At 49.1% G+C, this 19,827-nt stretch overlaps 1 protein-coding gene across 1 annotated transcript; it reads right to left on the reverse strand.

Moving 5' to 3' along the window:
- Positions 1-1,626: 1,626 nt before the first annotated feature.
- On the reverse strand, positions 1,627-18,692 carry LOC311121348 (uncharacterized protein; the record flags this gene model as incomplete). Its single annotated transcript, XM_084195847.1, has 5 exons — positions 1,627-6,458; positions 16,387-16,551; positions 16,799-17,039; positions 17,399-17,545; positions 18,474-18,692. Coding segments are annotated over 5 exons (4,068 nt in total), but the record flags the coding sequence as incomplete, so codon positions are not given.
- Between the last annotated feature and the right edge of the window lie 1,135 nt (positions 18,693-19,827).

Raw genomic sequence — 19,827 nt, forward strand, 5'->3', positions numbered from 1 at the left:
AGTTCAAATGCATTGACAGTAGTGGAACTAATGCACACCCTCACACAGTTGGCCCAGCAGTCGAGAGGAGTGTGTGACCCACCTGGGTGTGCTGAATCCAAGTCTACCCTTATAGACTTAATAACCTGTTACATGATGGGGGATCAGAGTTTCCACTGTCACCTCGCTCTCTGCAGGGAGACACACACACACACACACACACACACACACCACACACTGCAAATACACACACAATCCTTAAAACACTGACATATATACTGACAAAATAATTGAAATCCATTTCTCTTTCTGTCCATGTCCTGCAAGCCCTAGGTGATCCTCTAAGACATTCCGGTGTGATTCCAGTGCTGCGGCCCCAGAATAGGGCTTCCCCGCAGGTCCTCTAGTTCAGAGCCAGAGTGACAGGCAGCAATTACAGTCCTATTTATTCTCTACTAATCCTGTGGTCTGCCACTGCTGTTAACCTCTTACATGCTTCTACAGACTCCACATCTCTCCACATATTCCACATCTCTCCACATTTTCCACATCTCGCCACATATCTCTCCACATATTTCTCGTCTCCACATATCTCTTCACATATTCCACATATTTCTCCACATATATCTCCAAAGCTCTCTTATCTCATCTCAATCTAAGGGCCTGTCACACCTCACCATGGTGAAGGTAAAACAATGTGTACCATAAACTGTGTTATCCTAAGCTGCTACCTTTTCCTGGAATGCAGACAGGAGTCTGGTTTAGGTGCTGAGCCCCATCTAGTGGTCAATGTGGAGATGACAGCTTGGTACTTACAAGAGTTCACTGCTTAAATGTGTCTGAAGGGTAGGCCTACATCTCTCACAAGAGTATAGCTATACAGTCTCTTGTTATAGGTTTAAAGTATATAGTTATTTAATCTCTAGATTTAAATCCAAAGGTATGAACAAACTTGTTTGTATAGTATAGTATTTGGTGTCTGCTAAGTAAACGTCTGAGAACAGCCTCAGAGTCCCTTTAGAATAGAGTAGAATGAACACAATAAGTCTCTATACATCCCTCTAACAATCATGCATCCCTCCAAAGATCATGATTGTTCCCTTCAGTACAATATTTAATTTCAGGCCGTAATGCAAATCACTCTGAGTGTAAATCCAACACTCTAATGCCTCACAATCCACCAAAGGTGGAAAACAATACAATCACCACCAAACATAACATAGTGTGGAGATGAGACTTTTGAACCCCCTTGAACACAGATTAGATGGAGTGAGAGCGAGAGCGAGAAAGAGAGAGAGACACAAGTCAGGAGGGTCAGGCTGTGTATTAGATATGGTATAATCCTTCCCAGTGCAGGAGGATAATGATTTAGTTAGAGTCGAGAGCAACAGTGATCCCAGCGTTCCCATCCACAGGCGTCATCTTGGATACGAGTCTGCTTCACCTCTGGAGGTGTTCAGGATTACCGGGCAGGACACACGCACGCACACACAGACACACACACACGCATGCAAGCACTCACACATACACTCTCCTCTCTCTCTCTCTCTCTCTCTCTCTCTCTCTCTCTCTCTCTCTCTCTCTCTCTCGCTCTCTCTCTCTCTCTCTCTCTCTCTCTCTCTCTCGTCAATGACACCAAAGACAAACTGACTTTCTAAATGTGCTTTATTCTAGCTATCATTATGAGCATTCTTACCGTCACCATAATCATGGTCCTCCTTATCATCCTAATAATCATCATCATCAACAACTATCATTTAATTGATTTTACTCAAAAGCTAAAGCTGTGATCACAAATAAAATAAATAACATTTGGTCCTTAAATATAATCTAGGCAACATGGTATCAAGGGTTAAAAGAGGAATGCTCTGTTGCTACCCACAGAAAAACATCAAACAGCACTGGACATGACACCAGGACAAGAGAGGGAAGAAAGGAGGGGGGAGGGAAGGAGGGATGGAGGGAGGGAGGGAATGATAGATAGAGAGAGAGAGAGAGAGAGAGAGATGGGGTGAGAGTACATTATGAAAGGCAGGTGACAAAATGAGTAAGAAAGAGAGAGCGATGGAGACACAGTAGATAGAGAGAGAAAGCGAGAGATGGAGAGACAGAAAAAGTGAGAGATGGAGAGAGGTAGAGAACATCTGTGAATGTCTCTGGAACAGTAGTTAATTACAAAAGCTCTGTGAAAGATGAAAGGAGGATCAGACAGACAGAGATGAAAGACAGGATGAAAGCAGACAGGAGCCAGAGGAGGTGAGGAACGAGGGAAAAGGAGGGAATAGAGAGAGAGGCATGCATTTACAGGGAGCTAGGCGGAACAAATAAATCCACATCCACAGTTTACGAGAGAGCAGTATTAAGTGTTGCACCAAAAAACACAATTCAGTTACAGAAGTTGTGTGAACATATTGGTCCGAAGCTAACCACCACACACCTTGGACAACATAACTACAAGTGGACTAATCGCTCCTATAGTTACTGATCAATATGATGATCAATTTTGCAGTGATTAGTAATCTCATATTATGATTAATCATATAATGACAAAATATTACACGTTGATGAAGAGCGACAGGCAAAAGGGAGGTGGAGCTGGAAATCAGGAAATGCCTATCTTATTGGTCGCCTTAGAATTGGCCACCTAACCCTCCTCCAATCAGCAGCAAGATGCAACGAGCTCCATTGCTATCTTTGTCATCATCATCCTCATCTTGTCTGACAGCTGTATCGTCCCTCCCACTGTGTGCTGCCATTACCTTTCCACTTCATCTCTCTTGCTTGCTCCAACCATCACTGACACAGATATGTATGTACATGTTTGGACTTTAAATATCAACTGTGATTCTACTCTAGCCTGCCCTAGTCACCAGAGCCATAGACATACAGAGTCTGCCCAACTCCGTTTCAATCTAGAATTTTGGCATGCCATGTTGGCAACAACAGTTAAAACCTAGTCGCAAGTCATGGACCGTTTGGAGGATAGTTTGTTGAACTCAAATCCGCAGTACCCTATTCCCTACAGTGTGCTACTTTATATGGGGCATGGGGTGTTTTGTGACACAACCTATACAGTATATCTGGCCCGAAAAGTCCATCCTCCAATCAGATCATTTCCTCCAGGACCATCACATGTTGGCAGGCAGTTTTTGTCTCAGTCCCTATTAGCCTTTCCTGAGACAGCTAAGGGTCCTTCTTGCCCCCCTTGGGGGAGGCGGAGTGGGCAGAGGCGGCTGGGGGGCAGGATGTCTGAAGGAGGGAGGTGGCTGGGCCTGGGGCCAACTGAGTGGGTGGGAGGGTGGTAGTGGAGGTTTGGACAGGTGTTACGGGTGTGGTCAGCTTTGGAGCTTGGGAAGGGGCCAGTGTGGGAGCATGAGTGGTGTAAGGGGGAGATGTAGGTGTAGGGACAGGACCTAAAGGTTGGGTCTGTTTTTGGGTATGGGTTGAGGCAGGTTTGGGGGTGGAGGATTGTTTTGAGGTATGGATAGGAACAAGTGGGATTGTGGGGGTAACAGAACATTTAGAAGTGGGTTTTGGGGCAGGGGTTTGGACTGGGGTTTGGACAGCTGGGGTCTGTTTTGGGGTGTGGGCTGAGCCTTTTGGGGCTTGAATTGGAGCAGCGGAGGCGATGGGTGCAGGACTAAGAGAAGCTTTAGAAGTGGGTGTTGGGGTAGGGGTGGAGGTTTGAACAGGGGCTATATGTGGGGTCTGTTTGGCAGTATGGGTAGGGGGAGGTTTGGGGGTAGGAGTTGGAGTTGAGGTTGGGGCCGGAGTTTTAGAACTGGTAGATGTTGGGGTTAGAGTTTGGCTTTGCGTAAGGGCAGGTGAAGGGATAGAGATAGGGGTGGGAGGTTTACTGGAAGAAGGAGTGGGAATCAAGGTTGAGGTTGGGGCTAGGGTGGAAGTGGCGGCTGGGGTGGGGGTTGCAGCTGGGGTGGGGGTTGCGGTTAGGGTTTGGCTCTGAGTGGGAACAGGACTAGAAATAAGGGTAGGGGGACGATTGGAGGGTTGAGAGAGGATAGGGGTAGGGGTACGAGTCTGGGTAGGGATTTGAGAAGGGGTAGGGGTAGGGGTTTGAGAAGGTGTTTGAGAGGGGGTAGGGGTACAAGTCTGGGTAGGAGTTTTAGAAGGGGTAGTAGGGGTTTTAGAAGGTGTTTGAAAGAGGGTAGGGGTACAAGTCTGACTAGGGGTAGGGGTTTGAGAAGGGGTAGGAGTAGGGGTTTGAGAAGGTGTTTGAGAGGGGGTAGGGGTACGAGTCTGGGTAGGGGTAGGGGTTTGAGAAGGTGTTTGAGAGGGGGTAGGGGTACAAGTCTGGGTAGGAGTTTTAGAAGGGGTAGTAGGGGTTTGAGAAGGTGTTTGAGAGGGGGTAGGGGTTCGAGTCTGGGTAGGAGTTTTAGAAGGGGTAGTAGGGGTTTGAGAAGGTGTTTGAGAGGGGGTAGGGGTTCGAGTCTGGGTAGGGGTAGGGGTTTGAGAAGGGGTAGGAGTAGGGGTTTGAGAAAGTGTTTGAGAGGGGGTAGGGGTACGAGTCTGGGTAGGGGTAGGGGTTTGAGAATGGGTAGGAGTAGGGGTTTGAGAAGGTGTTTGAGAGGGGGTAGGGGTATGAGTCTGGGTAGGGGCTTTAGAGGGGGTAGGGGTGGGCCCAGATAGAGGGGAAGGGGAGGGGGGTGTAGGGGAGGGCTTGATTAGGGGGCTCTGGAGAAGAGTGGGGGAGGAAGGTAGGGAGGAGGAGGGGGGAGAGGGGGATGCGAGAGAGGACTTGCGCCCATGGGTTTGTGGAAGTGGGAAAGGGGCACTGACAGAGGAGGGAGGGGGAGTGGAGGAAGGAGAGGGTGAAGAAGAACGAGGGGGAGGTGTAGGGATGGGTTTAGAGCGAGGGGTTGAGGTGAGGGGGGAAGAGGTGGTTACAGAGGAGGGAGGGGGAGTGGAGGAGGGAGAGGGGGAAGAAGAGTGAGGGGGAGGTGTAGGGATGGGTTTGGAGCGAGCGGTTGAGGTGAGGGGAGTAGTTCCGGCAGAGGGAGGGATGGAGCAGGGGGGAGGAGAGGAGGAGCGAGATGGGGGTGTAGGGGTGGGTTTGGGGCGAGGGGTCAGTGGCAGGGCTGGGGTGAGGGAGGAAGGAGTGGGAGCAGGGGAGGGGGTGGCAGAGGAGAGGGGGGTTTGTTTGGGGGAGGAAGAGTAGGAGGCCAGGGGAGAAGCTGAGGTGGGTGTGGCTGCAGGTACAGTGATGGGATGTGTGTGTGTGGCTGTGTGTGTGTGTGCAGGGCAGTGTGTAGAGACAGGATCAGGGAGGGTCTGTATAGAGCCCAGGGTCTGTGCTTGTGTCTGTGCATTGAAGGGGGGCATCTGTAACCGTTGTGCTGGGACTTGGACTGGTAGGGGAGTAGTCAACACCCCCACACTGCCACCCCTGGTTAGCTGCGTCCCAGCCAGGAACGAGGCTGGCAGCAGGTTACCTCCAGAGGCCTTCCGCTGGAGAGGGGGGTGAGGCTGCATGCTTGCCCAGGATCGATGAGGCAGGGTGGGCTGCGAGGCGGAGCGGAGTCTGGCCTCCTGGGTGAGCCTCCCCAGTGCAGGCAGGCCCTGGTTGCTGCCTCCTCCGTGACGCAACAGTGCCTCCTTGGCCCCCTGCTGGCCAGCCATGGAACTGCAAGTGTCTGACATGACACTGGTGGCTGCAGTTGGATTCACGTGGTAGAACAGATGTGGTGTGGTGGCCCCTCCTACCTTGGGGATTCCTGGGGTTCCACCCATCACTGAAGGGTGTTCCGGGTGGAGGCGGAGACTGTAGTGCAGGGTCCTTCCTAATTGGACCGACGTGGGGACAGAGGAGGCCGGTGTGGGTGGGGTTTGAGCAACAGGGGATGATATCACACCTCCCGGGGGGGCCATGGGGAAGGGCGAGGGGGAGGGGAAGGCAGGAAACCCCCCTCTAGGGGACAGCCCTCCCCCTCCCATCCCTCCTACCCCCATCATCCCAATGAGGGAACTCACAGAGGGGCGCAGGGGCTGCAGGACAGGGGGCCGCGGGGGGGAGAGAGGGAAGGAGACGGAAGGTGATGGAGAGATGGAGGGGAAGAATATAGCGCCCCCTAGCGCATGTTGCTGCTGTAGTTGATGTTGTAGCTGCTGTTGCTGCTGCTGCTGGTGCATGAGGGCGATGGCCACGTTAGTCGTAGCGGCCGCTGTCTGGAGCGGAGCGTGGATCAGTGGAGCCCAGATCAGTGGGTGGGGCCTAGGGGAGACCGTACCACTTCCTCCCGTGGCCCCCCCCCTTCCAGCAGCGGCAGCAGCGATGGCCTCCTGCATGGCTGGCATGCTGTCGTGTTTAACGATCTGCTGAACCAGCATGCTGTCACAGGAGCCCAGCCCCCCCATGGCTAGCCCCGCCCCCCCTCCTCCTCGACCCCCACGCCCCAAACCGCTGCCCCCCGCCATGGAACCCGCCTGGGACGACTTCCTCATCAGGATAGAGTTCTTCCTACCTGCAGAGGAGAACAAAGAGAGAGAAGAGACTAGAATGAAACGATCAAAACAGAAACAAACTGATGGAGGGGATGGTTACTGTTCTTGTTTGACACAAATGGGCGAAAACAAGAGCAAGAACAAAGTTGTAGAAAATAAAGTGACGATCAAACAACACAGTTGTAATGAGGCTGACAGGGCTGAGTGGCTGATTAAAGATCACAAACAGAACCAGGTGTCTTCTCTTACAGTGAGGGAAAAAAGTATTTGATCCCCTGCTGATTTTGTACGTTTGCCCACTGACAAAGAAATGATCAGTCTATAATTTTAATGGTAGGTTTATTTGAACAGTGAGAGACAGAATAACAACAAAAACAAAAAAAACACATGTCAAAAATGTTATAAATTGATTTGCATTTTAATGAGGGAAATAAGTATTTGAACCCCTCTCAAACAGAAAGATTTCTGGCTCCCAGGTGTCTATTATACAGGTAACGAGCTGAGATTAGGAGCACACTCTTAAAGGAGTGCTCATAATCTCAGCTTGTTACCTGTATAAAAGACACCTGTCCACAGATGCAATCAATCAATCAGATTCCAAACTCTCCACCAAGGCCAAGACCAAAGAGCTCTCCAAGGATGTCAGGGAAAAAATTGTAGACCTACACAAGGCTGGAATGGGCTACTGTTAGGCCTACTGCTGCTAGGTAGCTCTCTCTCTGCTCTCTCCCTCCCCTCTGTCTGTCCTTGATTGCAGGAGTGAAGTCTGGTGTGCGGGAGTCAGGGTTCCAGCTGCAGCTCATTCACCATAATCACCTCAGCCTTTAAGACCCGGTCAAACTTGCCACTCATCGTCAGATCATAGTCAAGACTACCATATTATTGGAACCTGACTCCTGCCTCCGCTTCACTCCTGCCACCACCATCCTGCTTACCACTACCGGACCTTCCTTTTGGACTCACCACGGACACTAGGACGTTACGGTACCACTCCTGCTCTGAACCTGGATCTGTTACCCTCCCTGTTAACCTGGACTTGCTCTTCCCCTATTATTGGAAACCTGGACAAATTGAACTTTTGTAAATAAACCTGTTAAAACTTCTCTGGCTCGGTGTAGTTGTCTGCATTTGGGTTCATTTCTAGTTAAATCGTGACAGTATGATCTGACCAACATGAACCCAGCAGACAGTAGCTCGGATACCACCCCAGAGTGCACTCAGATTCGGACTGCCATAGCCAATCAGGGCATTTTACTTGGCCAACATGATACCTTGTTTAAGACTATTTCTGAGAACAGTCAGGTGCTGCTTAATCAGGTTCAATTACTCACCAATCAAGTGTCTGCCCTTACTACTCAAGTTAATAATGCACCCCTCGTGCATGGCATACAAACTGCTCCTTCTCCTGCTCCGCCTGTTTTTCTTGCCCCTCCAGCCCAGATCAGAGAGCCTTTTGTTCCTGCTCCAGAGCGCTATGACGGGAACATGGGAACCTGTGGTGATTTTTTGACTCAGTGCTCGTTGGTGTTTGAACAACAGCCCCTCACCTATGCCTCCGAAAGAGCCCGTATTGCCTACCTTATCAACTCTACTAGCGGTTCCGCTCGTTCCTGGGGATCCGCGGTCTGGGAGAGCCAGTCGGACATTTGCAACGCTTACGTTGCCTTCACCACTGAGATGAGGAAGGTTTTCGACCACCCCGTACGGGCAAGGAGGCTGCTAAACGTTTGTTGTCTCTTCGGCAGGGGTCTCGCAGTGTGGCGGAGATGGCAGTGGAGTTTCGAACTTTAGCGGCAGTGAGTGGTTGGAATGACGAGGCATTACAAGGAGTGTTCATTAATGCTTTGGCTGAGACCTTGAAGAATGAATTGGTGTCATATGATGAATCGCCTACGCTGGATAATCTTATTTCACTCACCATCAGGTTGGATAATCGGATTCGGGAGCGCCGCCGGGAGAGGAGTGGTAGTTCCAAGCAACCTGTCTGTCGTCGACCAACTCCTCCCCGCCTCTTCCCTAAGGAGAGGGCCGAGTCTTCCCGAGTCGATACTAGGAGCACTGAATCCGAAGCCATGGAGGTGGGTCGTGCACGGTTGTCCTCAGAGGAGCGGGCACGTCGTATTCAGGCTCGGGTCTGCCTGTATTGTGGAGAAGCTGGTCATTTCGTTCCTTCCTGCCCAGTTCGTCCGGGAAAAGGGCCGGCTCATCATTAATGGGAGAAGTTTTGGTGAGCCGAGCAGCGGATTCTTCCTCTTCTCCCCGCATTCTGCTCCAGGCATCCCTCCAGTGGCAGTCCCAGGTTTTCCCTGTTAGTGCGCTGGTTGACTCTGGTGCCGATGAAAGCTTTTTGGATCGAGAGTTGGCTCAACAAATGGATTTAGAGACTGTACCTATGGACCATCCGCTGCAGGCTAAGGGTCTAAATCAGGGGTGTCAAACTCATTTTAGCTCAGGGGCCACATGGAGGAAAATCTATTCCCAAGTGGGCCGGACCGGAAAAATCATGGTATATATAACTTAAAAACAACAACTTCAGATTGTTTTCTTTGTTTTAATACGATCAACATACAACATAAAGCTGGAGCCTGAGGACAGTGTGTCCAAAATAGTACAAGCACAACATCACTATTAATCATAAAACACGTCAAGTTTATTTGAAAATTCTAAAGAAAAAGAACACACAAACACACAATGCCTCAGTGATTAACAGAACTGTTTCACAGATCACAGAACTATATCAGGGTGTCATTTCTCAGGCAGAAATGTAGATAAAAATAATGAAATCCTGTTCCCCAAACAAGTGCAAGAACCACATAGTCAAGAATAGGTTAAATATACAAATAAAATAAAATCAATTAAAAACAATAGCACATCAACATAAAAACATATAAACATAAAGCTGGAGCCTGAGGACAGTGTCCAAAAGCACAACATCACTATTAATCATAAAACACCTCAAGTTATTTGAAAGTTCTGAGGACAAAGAACACACAAACACACAATGCCTCAGTGATTCACAGAAGTATATCACAGATCACAGAACTATATCAGGGTGTCATTTCTCAGGCAGAAATGTAGATACAAATAATGAAATCCTGTTCCCCAAACAAGTGCAAGAACCACAGAGTCAAGAATAGGTTAAATATACAAATAAAAACAATAGCACATCAACATAAAAACATAAACATAAATCTGAAAGCGTTGCTCAAACTCCCGTAACAGTCCCGTTATTTTATCTTTGAACCGCTTCATGTCTGCCACATGTTGGGTCGCGCACACATTTTTCAGACAGGGGAAGTGAGCTGCATCACCACCGGCAAGTTGCGTCTCCCACAATGACAGCTTCAACTTGAAAGAACGTATGCTGTCATAATACTGCGTGACAACTTTGTTGCGCCCTTGCAGCTGTTTGTTCAAGTTATTCAGGTGCTCTGTAACATCCACCATAAATGCAAGGTCCTGCATCCATTCTGCGGAATGAAATTCTAACACTGGTTTGCCCTTTTCTTCCATGAACTGTTCAATTTCTTCTCGTAAATCAAAGAAACGCCTCAGCACAGCACCTCGGCTTAACCATCTTACCTCAGTGTGGTATGGCAGGCCATAGATGTGGTCTTTCTCTCTGAGAAGGCTGTCAAACTGACGGTGATTCAGGCTTCTGGATCGGATGAAATTAACAGTTTGGATGACCACCTTCATGACGTTATCCATCTTTAATGACTTGCAACACAAAGCCTCCTGGTGCAAAATACAGTGAAAAGTCAAAAAATCACGTCCTCCATTTGCAGATTGCACTTTCTCTCTGAACTTTGTCACAACGCCTGCTTTTTTCCCGATCATTGAGGGCGCACCATCTGTAGCCAGGCTGACAGCGCGGGACCAGTCCACTCCGACCCTGTCCAGCGCGCCGACGAGTGCGGTAAAAATATCAGCTGCTGTCGTTGTATCTGTCATCGGCACCAACTCCACGAACTCCTCGGTGACGGTCAATGTGTCATCAACTCCGCGGATGAAAATGGCCAGTTGTGCAACATCTGTAATGTCCGTGCTTTCATCAATTGCAACCGAAAACGCAATAAATGACTTTACTTTTTGCTTCAACTGGCTGTCCAAATCCACTGAAAGATCGGAAATCCTGTCTGCAACTGTGTTTCTTGTCAGGCTGATATTTGCAAAAGCCTGCCGCTTTTCAGGGCACACAATCTACGCTGCCTTCATCATGCATGTTTTTACAAATTCACCCTCACTAAATGGTTTTGAAGCCACTGTGATTTCATTAGCAATGAGGTAGCTAGCTTTCACTGCAGCGTCACTGATGTCTCGGCTGTGAGTAAACACAGACTGCTGTTCCTTCAGACCCGCCAACAGTTCATTCACCTTCTCTCATCTCCGCTGTCCTTGAAAGTTGTCATATTTGTCGGCATGAAGACTCACATAGTGGCGACGAAGGTTATATTCTTTCAGCACTGCAACATGCTCTGAACACACCAAACATACAGCTTTCCCATTCAATTCCGTGAATAAATAGGATGACAATTTTTCTTGGAACACTCTGCACTCTGCGTCCACTTTTCTCTTTTTTGACAGAGACATATTGGGGCAATGAGGGTGCCAAAGCACATAATGTTAAAAGTAGAAGCCGTAATAAATATCGTGGGCAAAACAAAGTAGCTCATTGGCTGCACGTGCTTGACCTACTTGCTCTGCCCCGGTATAAACAGTTTGCTTGCTTAACACAATTGCTATTGCGCCATCCAGTGGACGCAATTGGAACAGCAGTTTATTTAATTGAAAAATTGCAGCGCATTTTTATACTTTACAAAAAAAAAAAAAAAAAAAAAATGTTTTTTTTTTTTTTTTTTTTTTCTAAATCATCTCGCGGGCCGGATTAAACCCGTTTGCGGGCCTGATCTGGCCCGCGGGCCGTACGTTTGACACCCCTGGTCTAAATGGACAATTGTTGACCCGTATTACTCATCAGACTGTGCCTGTTTGTCTCAGAGTGTCGGGTAATCATCAGGAGAACATTCAGTTTCACATCATTGACTGCCCTCAGACTCCCCTGATCCTTGGTATCCCCTGGCTCATAAGACACAATCCACACATTGATTGGGTGACAGGTAGAATTGTTTCATGGAGCACATTTTGTCATGTGAATTGTTTGTGTTCTGCTCAGACCCCTGCCAGCACTGTGCCTCAACCTCCACTGGAGTCCATGGATCTCTCTGCTGTCCCTGACGTGTATCATGACCTGGCATCCGTTTTCTGCAAACACAGAGCTACTTCTCTTCCTCCTCACCGGCCTTACGACTGCGCCATTGACCTCCAGCCAGGAGCCCCTCTCCCCAGCAGTCGCCTGTACAATCTCTCCCGCCCGGAGACGGAGGCTATGGAGAACTACATTCGGGACTCCTTGGCGGCAGGTATTATTCGTCCTTCCTCGTCACCTGTAGGAGCAGGATTCTTTTTTGTTGGAAAGAAGGATAAGACCCTCAGACCCTGTATTGATTTCCGTGGACTTAACAACATCACCATTAAGAACAAATATTCTCTGCCTTTAATTAATTCTGCTTTTCCCCTCCTACATGGTGCAACTATCTTTACCAAACTGGATCTACGAAATGCGTATCACCTGGTGCGCATTCGTAAGGGTGATGAATGGAAGACTGCCTTCAACACACCCTTGGGACATTTTGAGTATCTGGTCATGCCTTTTGGGTTGTCTAATGCCCCTGCTGTTTTTCAGGCACTAGTGAACGATGTCCTTCGGGACATGTTGAATCGTTTTGTTTTTGTCTATCTGGATGATATCCTGATTTTCTCTGAGTCCTCCCAGGAACATGAACTGCATGTGGGCCAGGTGTTGCAAAGGTTGTTGGAGAACAAGCTATTTGTGAAGATGGAGAAATGTGAGTTTCATGTGTCTGAGACCTCTTTTTTGGGTTACATAATAGCTCAGGGGGAGTTGCGGATGGACCCAGCTAAGATCTCTGCTGTCACGGACTGGCCAGCCCCCTCCACCCGCAAACAACTTCAACGATTCCTGGGGTTTGCAAACTTCTACAGGAGGTTCATCAAGGACTACAGCCGCATTGCGGCGCCACTCACCGCTCTCACCTCCATCTCACGACCGTTCGCTTGGAATGAAGGGGCCGAATCAGCGTTCGAAGAACTGAAACATCGCTTCGCCTCGGCTCCCATTCTGATGCAGCCGGACCCCGACCGCCAGTTTGTCGTAGAGGTGGATGCATCCGACACTGGGGTAGGTGCGGTGTTGTCACAACGTTCTCCTGAAGATAACAAACTGCATCCCTGTGCTTTTCTTTCAAGGAAACTTTCTCAGGCAGAGAGAAATTATGATGTTGGCAATCGTGAACTGCTCGCCGTTAAGCTGGCTCTCGAGGAGTGGCGGCATTGGTTGGAGGGGGCGGAACAACCCTTCATCGTTTGGACGGATCATAAGAATCTGGCATACATCCAGTCAGCGAAGCAGCTCAACCCCCGTCAAGCCAGGTGGGCACAATTTTTTGGGAGATTCAATTTTTCTCTGTCTTACCGTCCTGGGTCACGCAACGTCAAGCCTGACGCCCTGTCTCGTGTTCATTCGGCTGTTGATACTGGTAGTAACCCTGAACCCATCTTGCCTCCTACCAGCAGTATTGCGGCCATCACATGTGACATCGAGGGGATTGTTAGACAGGCTCAACATCATCAAGCTGACCCTGGGAGGGGTCCTCCTAACCGGTTGTTTGTCCCTGAGGCTGTTCGCTCCCAGGTACTTCAGTGGGCTCACTTGTCTCCCCTTACCTGTCACCCTGGAGTTACGCGGACCCTTGACTTTGTGCGACGGAAGTTCTGGTGGCCCAGGATGGAGGCGGACACTCAAGCCTTCATTGCTGCTTGTACGGTATGTGCACGAAGTAAAAACTCCACCCAGGCCAGCGCTGGTCATCTACGACCTCTGCCAATACCCAGCCGGCCCTGGTCGCACATTGCCATGGATTTTGTCACTGGACTTCCCCCCTCGTCCGGAAAGACTGTCATTTTTACTGTGATTGATCGTTTTTCTAAGTTCGCTCATTTTTTGGCTCTACCTAAACTGCCCACGGCCAGAGAGACGGCTGATATTTTGGTTGAACATGTGTTCCGCTTTCATGGTTTACCCTCTGATATTGTCTCTGACAGGGGTCCCCAGTTTGTCTCCCAGGTATGGAAGGCGTTCTGTAAAGCTTTGGGCATCACATCCAGCCTGTCCTCGGGATATCATCCCCAGACCAACGGGCAAGCCGAGAGAGCGAACCAGGAGATGGAGACCGCTCTCCGCTGTGTCACAGGGTCTAACCCTGGGTCATGGAGCTCCATGCTCCCCTGGGTGGAATATGCTCATAACACCTTGACTAACGCTTCCTCTGGTTTGTCTCCCTTTCTGTGTGCTCTGGGTTATCAACCTCCCCTGTTCCCTTCTCAAGAGAGGGAACTGGCGGTACCCTCGGTGCAGTCCCACATGCGCCGCTGCTTCAAGGTCTGGAGGAAGGCCAGGGTAGCTCTGTCCCGAGCTTCGTCATACATGCAGAGGCAAGCCAACCGTCACCGGTCCCAGGCTCCCGGTTACTCTCCTGGTCAAGAGGTATGGCTTAAGTCACGTGATCTTCCATTGAAAGTGGAGTCTAAGAAGATGGCGCCGCGTTTTATAGGACCGTTCAAGATACTGTCTATTGTTAACCCCTGCGCAGTTAAGCTACAGCTTCCTGCCTCCCTACGGGTTCATTCCACTTTTCATGTTTCACAGATTAAGCCTGTGTCTGTTAGCCCTCTGTGCCCGCCCTCTCGTCCCCCTCCTCCGCCCAGGATCGTGGGTGGGGGTCCTGTCTACACTGTCCGGCGACTTCTGGATGTTCGCCGCCAGGGTCGTGGTTTCCAGTACCTGGTGGATTGGGAGGGTTATGGTCCTGAGGAACGTTCCTGGGTGCCCAGGAGCTTCATTGTGGATCCTGCTCTGGTCCATGAATTTCATAGGTTACATCCCGATAAACCCTGTCGGCCGCCAGGTGGCGTCCGTAGAGGGGGGGGTACTGTTAGGCCTACTGCTGCTAGGTAGCTCTCTCTCTGCTCTCTCCCTCCCCTCTGTCTGTCCTTGATTGCAGGAGTGAAGTCTGGTGTGCGGGAGTCAGGGTTCCAGCTGCAGCTCATTCACCATAATCACCTCAGCCTTTAAGACCCGGTCAAACTTGCCACTCATCGTCAGATCATAGTCAAGACTACGATATTATTGGAACCTGACTCCTGCCTCCGCTTCACTCCTGCCACCACCATCCTGCTTACCACTACCGGACCTTCCTTTTGGACTCACCACGGACACTAGGACGTTACGGTACCACTCCTGCTCTGAACCTGGATCTGTTACCCTCCCTGTTAACCTGGACTTGCTCTTCCCCTATTATTGGAAACCTGGACAAATTGAACTTTTGTAAATAAACCTGTTAAACCTTCTCTGGCTCGGTGTAGTTGTCTGCATTTGGGTTCATATCTAGTTAAATCGTGACAGCTACAAGACCATCGCCAAGCAGCTTGGTGAGAAGGTGACAACAGTTGGTGCGATTATTCGCAAATGGAAGAAACACAAAAGAACTGTCAATCTCCCTCGGCCTGGGGCTCCATGCAAGATCTCACCTCGTGGAGTTGCATTTATCATGTGAAACGGTGAGGAATCTGCCCAGAACTACACGGGAGGATCTTGTCAATGATCTCAAGGCAGCTGGGACCATAGTCACCAAGAAAACAATTGGTAACACACTACGCCATGAAGGACTGAAATCCTGCAGCGCCCGCAAGGTCCCCCTGCTCAAGAAAGCACATATACAGGACCGTCTGAAGTTTGCCAATGAACATCTGAATGATTCAGAGGAGAACTGGGTGAAAGTGTTGTGGTCAGATGAGACCAAAATCGAGTTCTTTGGCATCAACTCAATTCGCCGTGTTTGGAGGAGGAGGAATGCTGCCTATGACCCCAAGAACACCATCCCCACCATCAAACATGGAGGTGGAAACATTATGCTTTGGGGGTGTTTTCTGCTAAGGGGACAGGACAACTTCACTGCATCAAAGGGACGATGGACGGGGCAATGTACCGTCAAATCTTGGGTGAGAACCTCCTTCCCTCAGCCAGGGCATTGAAAATGGGTCGTGGATGGGTATTCCAGCATGACAATGACCCAAAACACAAGGCCAAGGCAACAAAGGAGTGGCTCAAGAAGAAGCACATTAAGGTCCTGGAGTGGCCTAGCCAGTCTCCAGACCTTAATCCTATAGAAAATCTGTGGAGGGAGCTGAAGGTTCGAGTTGCCAAACGTCAGCCTCGAAACCTTAATGACTTGGAGAAGATCTGCAAAGAGGAGTGGGACAGAATCCCTCTTGAGATGTGTGCAAACCTGGTGGCCAACTACAAGAAACGTCTGACCTCTGTGATTGCCAACAAGGGTTTTGCCACCAAGTACTAAGTCATGTTTTGCAGAGGGGTCAAATACTTATTTCCCTCATTAAAATGCAAATCAATTTATAACATTTTTGTTGTTATTCTGTCTCTCACTGTTCAAATAAACCTACCATTAAAATTATAGACTGATCATGTCTTTGTCAGTGGGCAAACGTACAAAATCAGCAGGGGATCAAATACTTTTTTCCCTCACTGTAGGTCTCTGTTCTATTAGCTCTCTGAGATTTTCTTTCAGTTTCTCGCTCCCTTAACCTGCTTCGAAGGGCTTCTGCAACTGTAAGGTCACTTTACAAAGCGCTTTAGAAATACAATCTGAATTGATTAGAAAAATGCTATTCACTGGCAAGGTCTTTGCACAAAGCGCTATAGAAATGAAACTGAATTGAAAACTGTAAGTCATTGCAAGTAATGGACCGATTGGCAGATGCTTGAGCCAATCGGGAGAGGTATAGTACCGATGCGGTCCAACCGGTCGACGGCAACGGTCTCGAAGGCCCGCCTCATCATGGGGTGTTCCTCCAGGACCTCGTTGAAGCTGTCCACGCTGAGGGAGTAGAGACGACAGTACGTATCCGCTCTGACGCTCGCCGTCCTCCGGCCCCGAGTCAACAGACAGATCTCTGAGAGAGAGGGAGAGAGAGAGAGAGAGAGTGAGATTAGGAGAGAGAGAGGAGGGAGGGGAGGTGTGGATGAAGAGGGAGAAGGGAAGAGGGGTGGGAGAGAGTGGAAAAAATAAGATTTTGTTGAAGAAATTGTAAAATTAAAGAAGTGATTACTCTAACTCACAACCACACCTCTCCCCTTCTCTTTTTCCTCACCCTGTCCTTATCCTCACCCCTCCCTCCCCCTTCTACCTCCTCTCCTCACCCCCAAAGTAGGACCCGTCACTGAGTTTGGTCTCCTTGTTTCCGCGGGTGAGTATGCCGACTCGTCCGTGTTGGATGAAGTACATCTTGCGTCCCATCGTGCCCTCACGGATGATTAAGTCATTGGGCTGGAACACCTCGAAGCGAAGCTTGGTCAGCACCGCCGTCACAAAGTTAGGGTCCGCGTTAGCAAACAGCGGCATGTGAGCCACCAGGCTACGGCAGTTAAAGCTAACTATCGCCTGAGAGAGGGAGAAAAAGAGGGGGAGAAAGAGAGAGGGAGAAAGAGAGGGGGAGAAAGAGAGAGGGAGAAAGAGAGGGGGAGAAAGAGAGGGGGAGGGAGAGGAGTTGGGAAGTGAGTTAAAATGCACAAGAACTGAATTGTATCAGTACATTTTCATTTTCTTTAATGTAAAATGTGTTTGAGGCAGTTTGAATCGACTGGCTTGAGCAGTTTTATTGTTGTTGTTATGCTACAGCTAGCTTTCGTAACTTGTAACTGTGTGTGTGCGTGTATGCCTGCATGCGTGCCTCGTGCGTGTGTGTGTGTGTACGTGTCTCGTGCGTGTGTGTGTGCACGTGCATTGTGTGTGTGTGTTACCTCCTTTAGCGGTTCGCTGAGTTCACCCAGTATGTTCTCCTCGTCAAACATCTTGCCCTGGAAGCGATGCTCGTAGTACTCATGAATCCGCTGACGGACATCTGCAGGGAGCTTATGGAACGACATGTACTGCTCCACCTGCTTATACTGGAACACAACATCAATACAACGTCAATACAACGGTAATACAACGTCAATACAACATTAATACAACATCAATACAATATTAATACAACGTGAATACAACATTAATACAACGTTAATACAACATTAATACAACGTTAATACAACGGTAATATAACGTGAATACAACATTAATACAACGTTAATATAACGCAATGGAGAGAGAGGGGGAGGGAGGGATAGAGGAATGAAGAGAGAGAGATGGAGGGAGGGATAGAGGAATGAGAGAGAGAGATGGAGGGAGGGAGGGAGGGAGGGATAGAGGAATGGAGAGAGAGATGGAGGGTGGGATAGAGGAATGGAGAGAGAGATGGAGGGAGGGATAGAGGAATGGAGAGAGAGAGATGGAGGGAGGGATAGAGGAATGGAGAGAGAGATGGAGGGAGGGATAGAGGAATGGAGAGAGAGAGATGGAGGGAGGGATAGAGGAATGGAGAGAGAGATGGAGGGAGGGATAGAGGAATGGAGAGAGAGATGGAGGGAGGGATAGAGGAATGGAGAGAGAGATGGAGGGAGGGATAGAGGAATGGAGAGAGAGATATGGTGGGAGGGATAGAGGAATGGAGAGAGAGATGGAGGGAGGGATAGAGGAATGGAGAGATGGAGGGAGAGATAGAGGAATGAGAGAGAGATGGCAGGAGGGATAGAGGAATGGAGAGAGAGAGATGGAGGGAGGGATAGTGGAATGGAGAGAGAGATATGGCGGGAGGGATAGAGGAATGGAGAGAGAGATGGAGGGAGGGATAGAGGAATGGAGAGAGATGGAGGGAGAGATAGAGGAATGGAGAGAGATGGAGGGAGAGATAGAGGAATGAGAGAGAGATGGCAGGAGGGATAGAGGAATGGAGAGAGAGAGATGGAGTGAGGGATAGAGAGGGTCCTAATCTCTTACTTTCTCCTGGTACTGTCGTCGTGAGGAGTCCAGGGACTGTATGAGAGCGGTGGCATGGCCGATGAACATGGCATAGCAGGTGGCACCAATGATCATACTGAGCATGGTGAGCCACACGTCTGTCATGCCCTCTGGAGCCTGGGCACCGTAGCCAATACACAACATGTGGCTCATCGCCTTGAACAGGGCATATGAGTATTGGATCCCCCACGTATCATTCTGGACAGTGAGAGAGATAGAGAGAGAGAGTTAAACAGGCTATTGGAGACCGCCCACATGTCATTCTACAGAGGGAGACAGAGAAGAAGAGGAAGAGGGAGAGGGAGAGGAAGGTGGAAGAGAGGGAGGGAGGTAATAGCTACAACCTAGGCTATATCTGGGACTGTAAAGTGCTCATTGCTTTTCCACTTCCTGCTGTGTAAAACAGACTACTCACAGGCAAAAAGCTAGAGAATAATAATAATCATAATCATCATAAAATGGCCCTAAAATATGTTATAAACCCAGTGTGTGTTAGCCAATCATGCAATGAAGCATGATGAATATTAGAGACCTACAGTATACAGTATTTATCTCAGGCTGAGTGTGTGTGAGATTGTGTGTGTGATTGTGTGTGTGTGTGTGTGTGTGTGTGAGATTGTGTGTGTGATTGTGTGTGTGTGTGTGTGTGTGTGTGTGTGTGTGAGTGAGTGATTGTGTTTGTGATTGATGGTGTGTGTGTGAGGCCAATTATATCCTGTTCTGTTAAATGGTCCGGCGGGTGGCACGTGGCGTTCTCTGGGGGAGAACTCTCAGCATCAGCTGGCCTAGCAACAGTCACCCCGGCAACCACTGAGGAAACACTACCGAGACGTGAGTCAGCGAAACACACAACCGTGTGTGTGTATGTGCGTGTGTTTGTGTGGGCGTGGGTGTGTTCATATCTCCATCTACTCCATCTGTAGGATGTTTAAATTGGGACATGTTTTATTGTGTTGATAGTCCCTTTTATTCCGACCAGACATGCTGCTACATGAGCCAATTAACTAACACAGAGAGCAAACAACATCCATCAAGAGGACACACACACTCCCCCTCTCTCTCTCTCTCTCTCTCTCTCTCTCTCTCTCTCTCTCTCACTCTCTGTTTACACACACATTCGGTCCACATACCCCGTAATCAGTGCACACAAACACACAATATCAATAATATCACACACTGTGCACACAAGCCCTCCATTTGTGAGTGTGTCAACATTTCTCTCCATGTCTCAGTCCCCATGTAACTAACTCACCACCTTGTTGTTCTTGGAGACCCAGCAGTCAGACAGACAGAAAGACAGATAGACAGACAGACAGATAAACAGACAGGCATG

Source organism: Coregonus lavaretus (genome assembly GCF_964263955.1).
Source record: "Coregonus lavaretus genome assembly, contig: HAP1_SCAFFOLD_1391, whole genome shotgun sequence".
NCBI lineage: Eukaryota > Metazoa > Chordata > Actinopteri > Salmoniformes > Salmonidae > Coregonus > Coregonus lavaretus.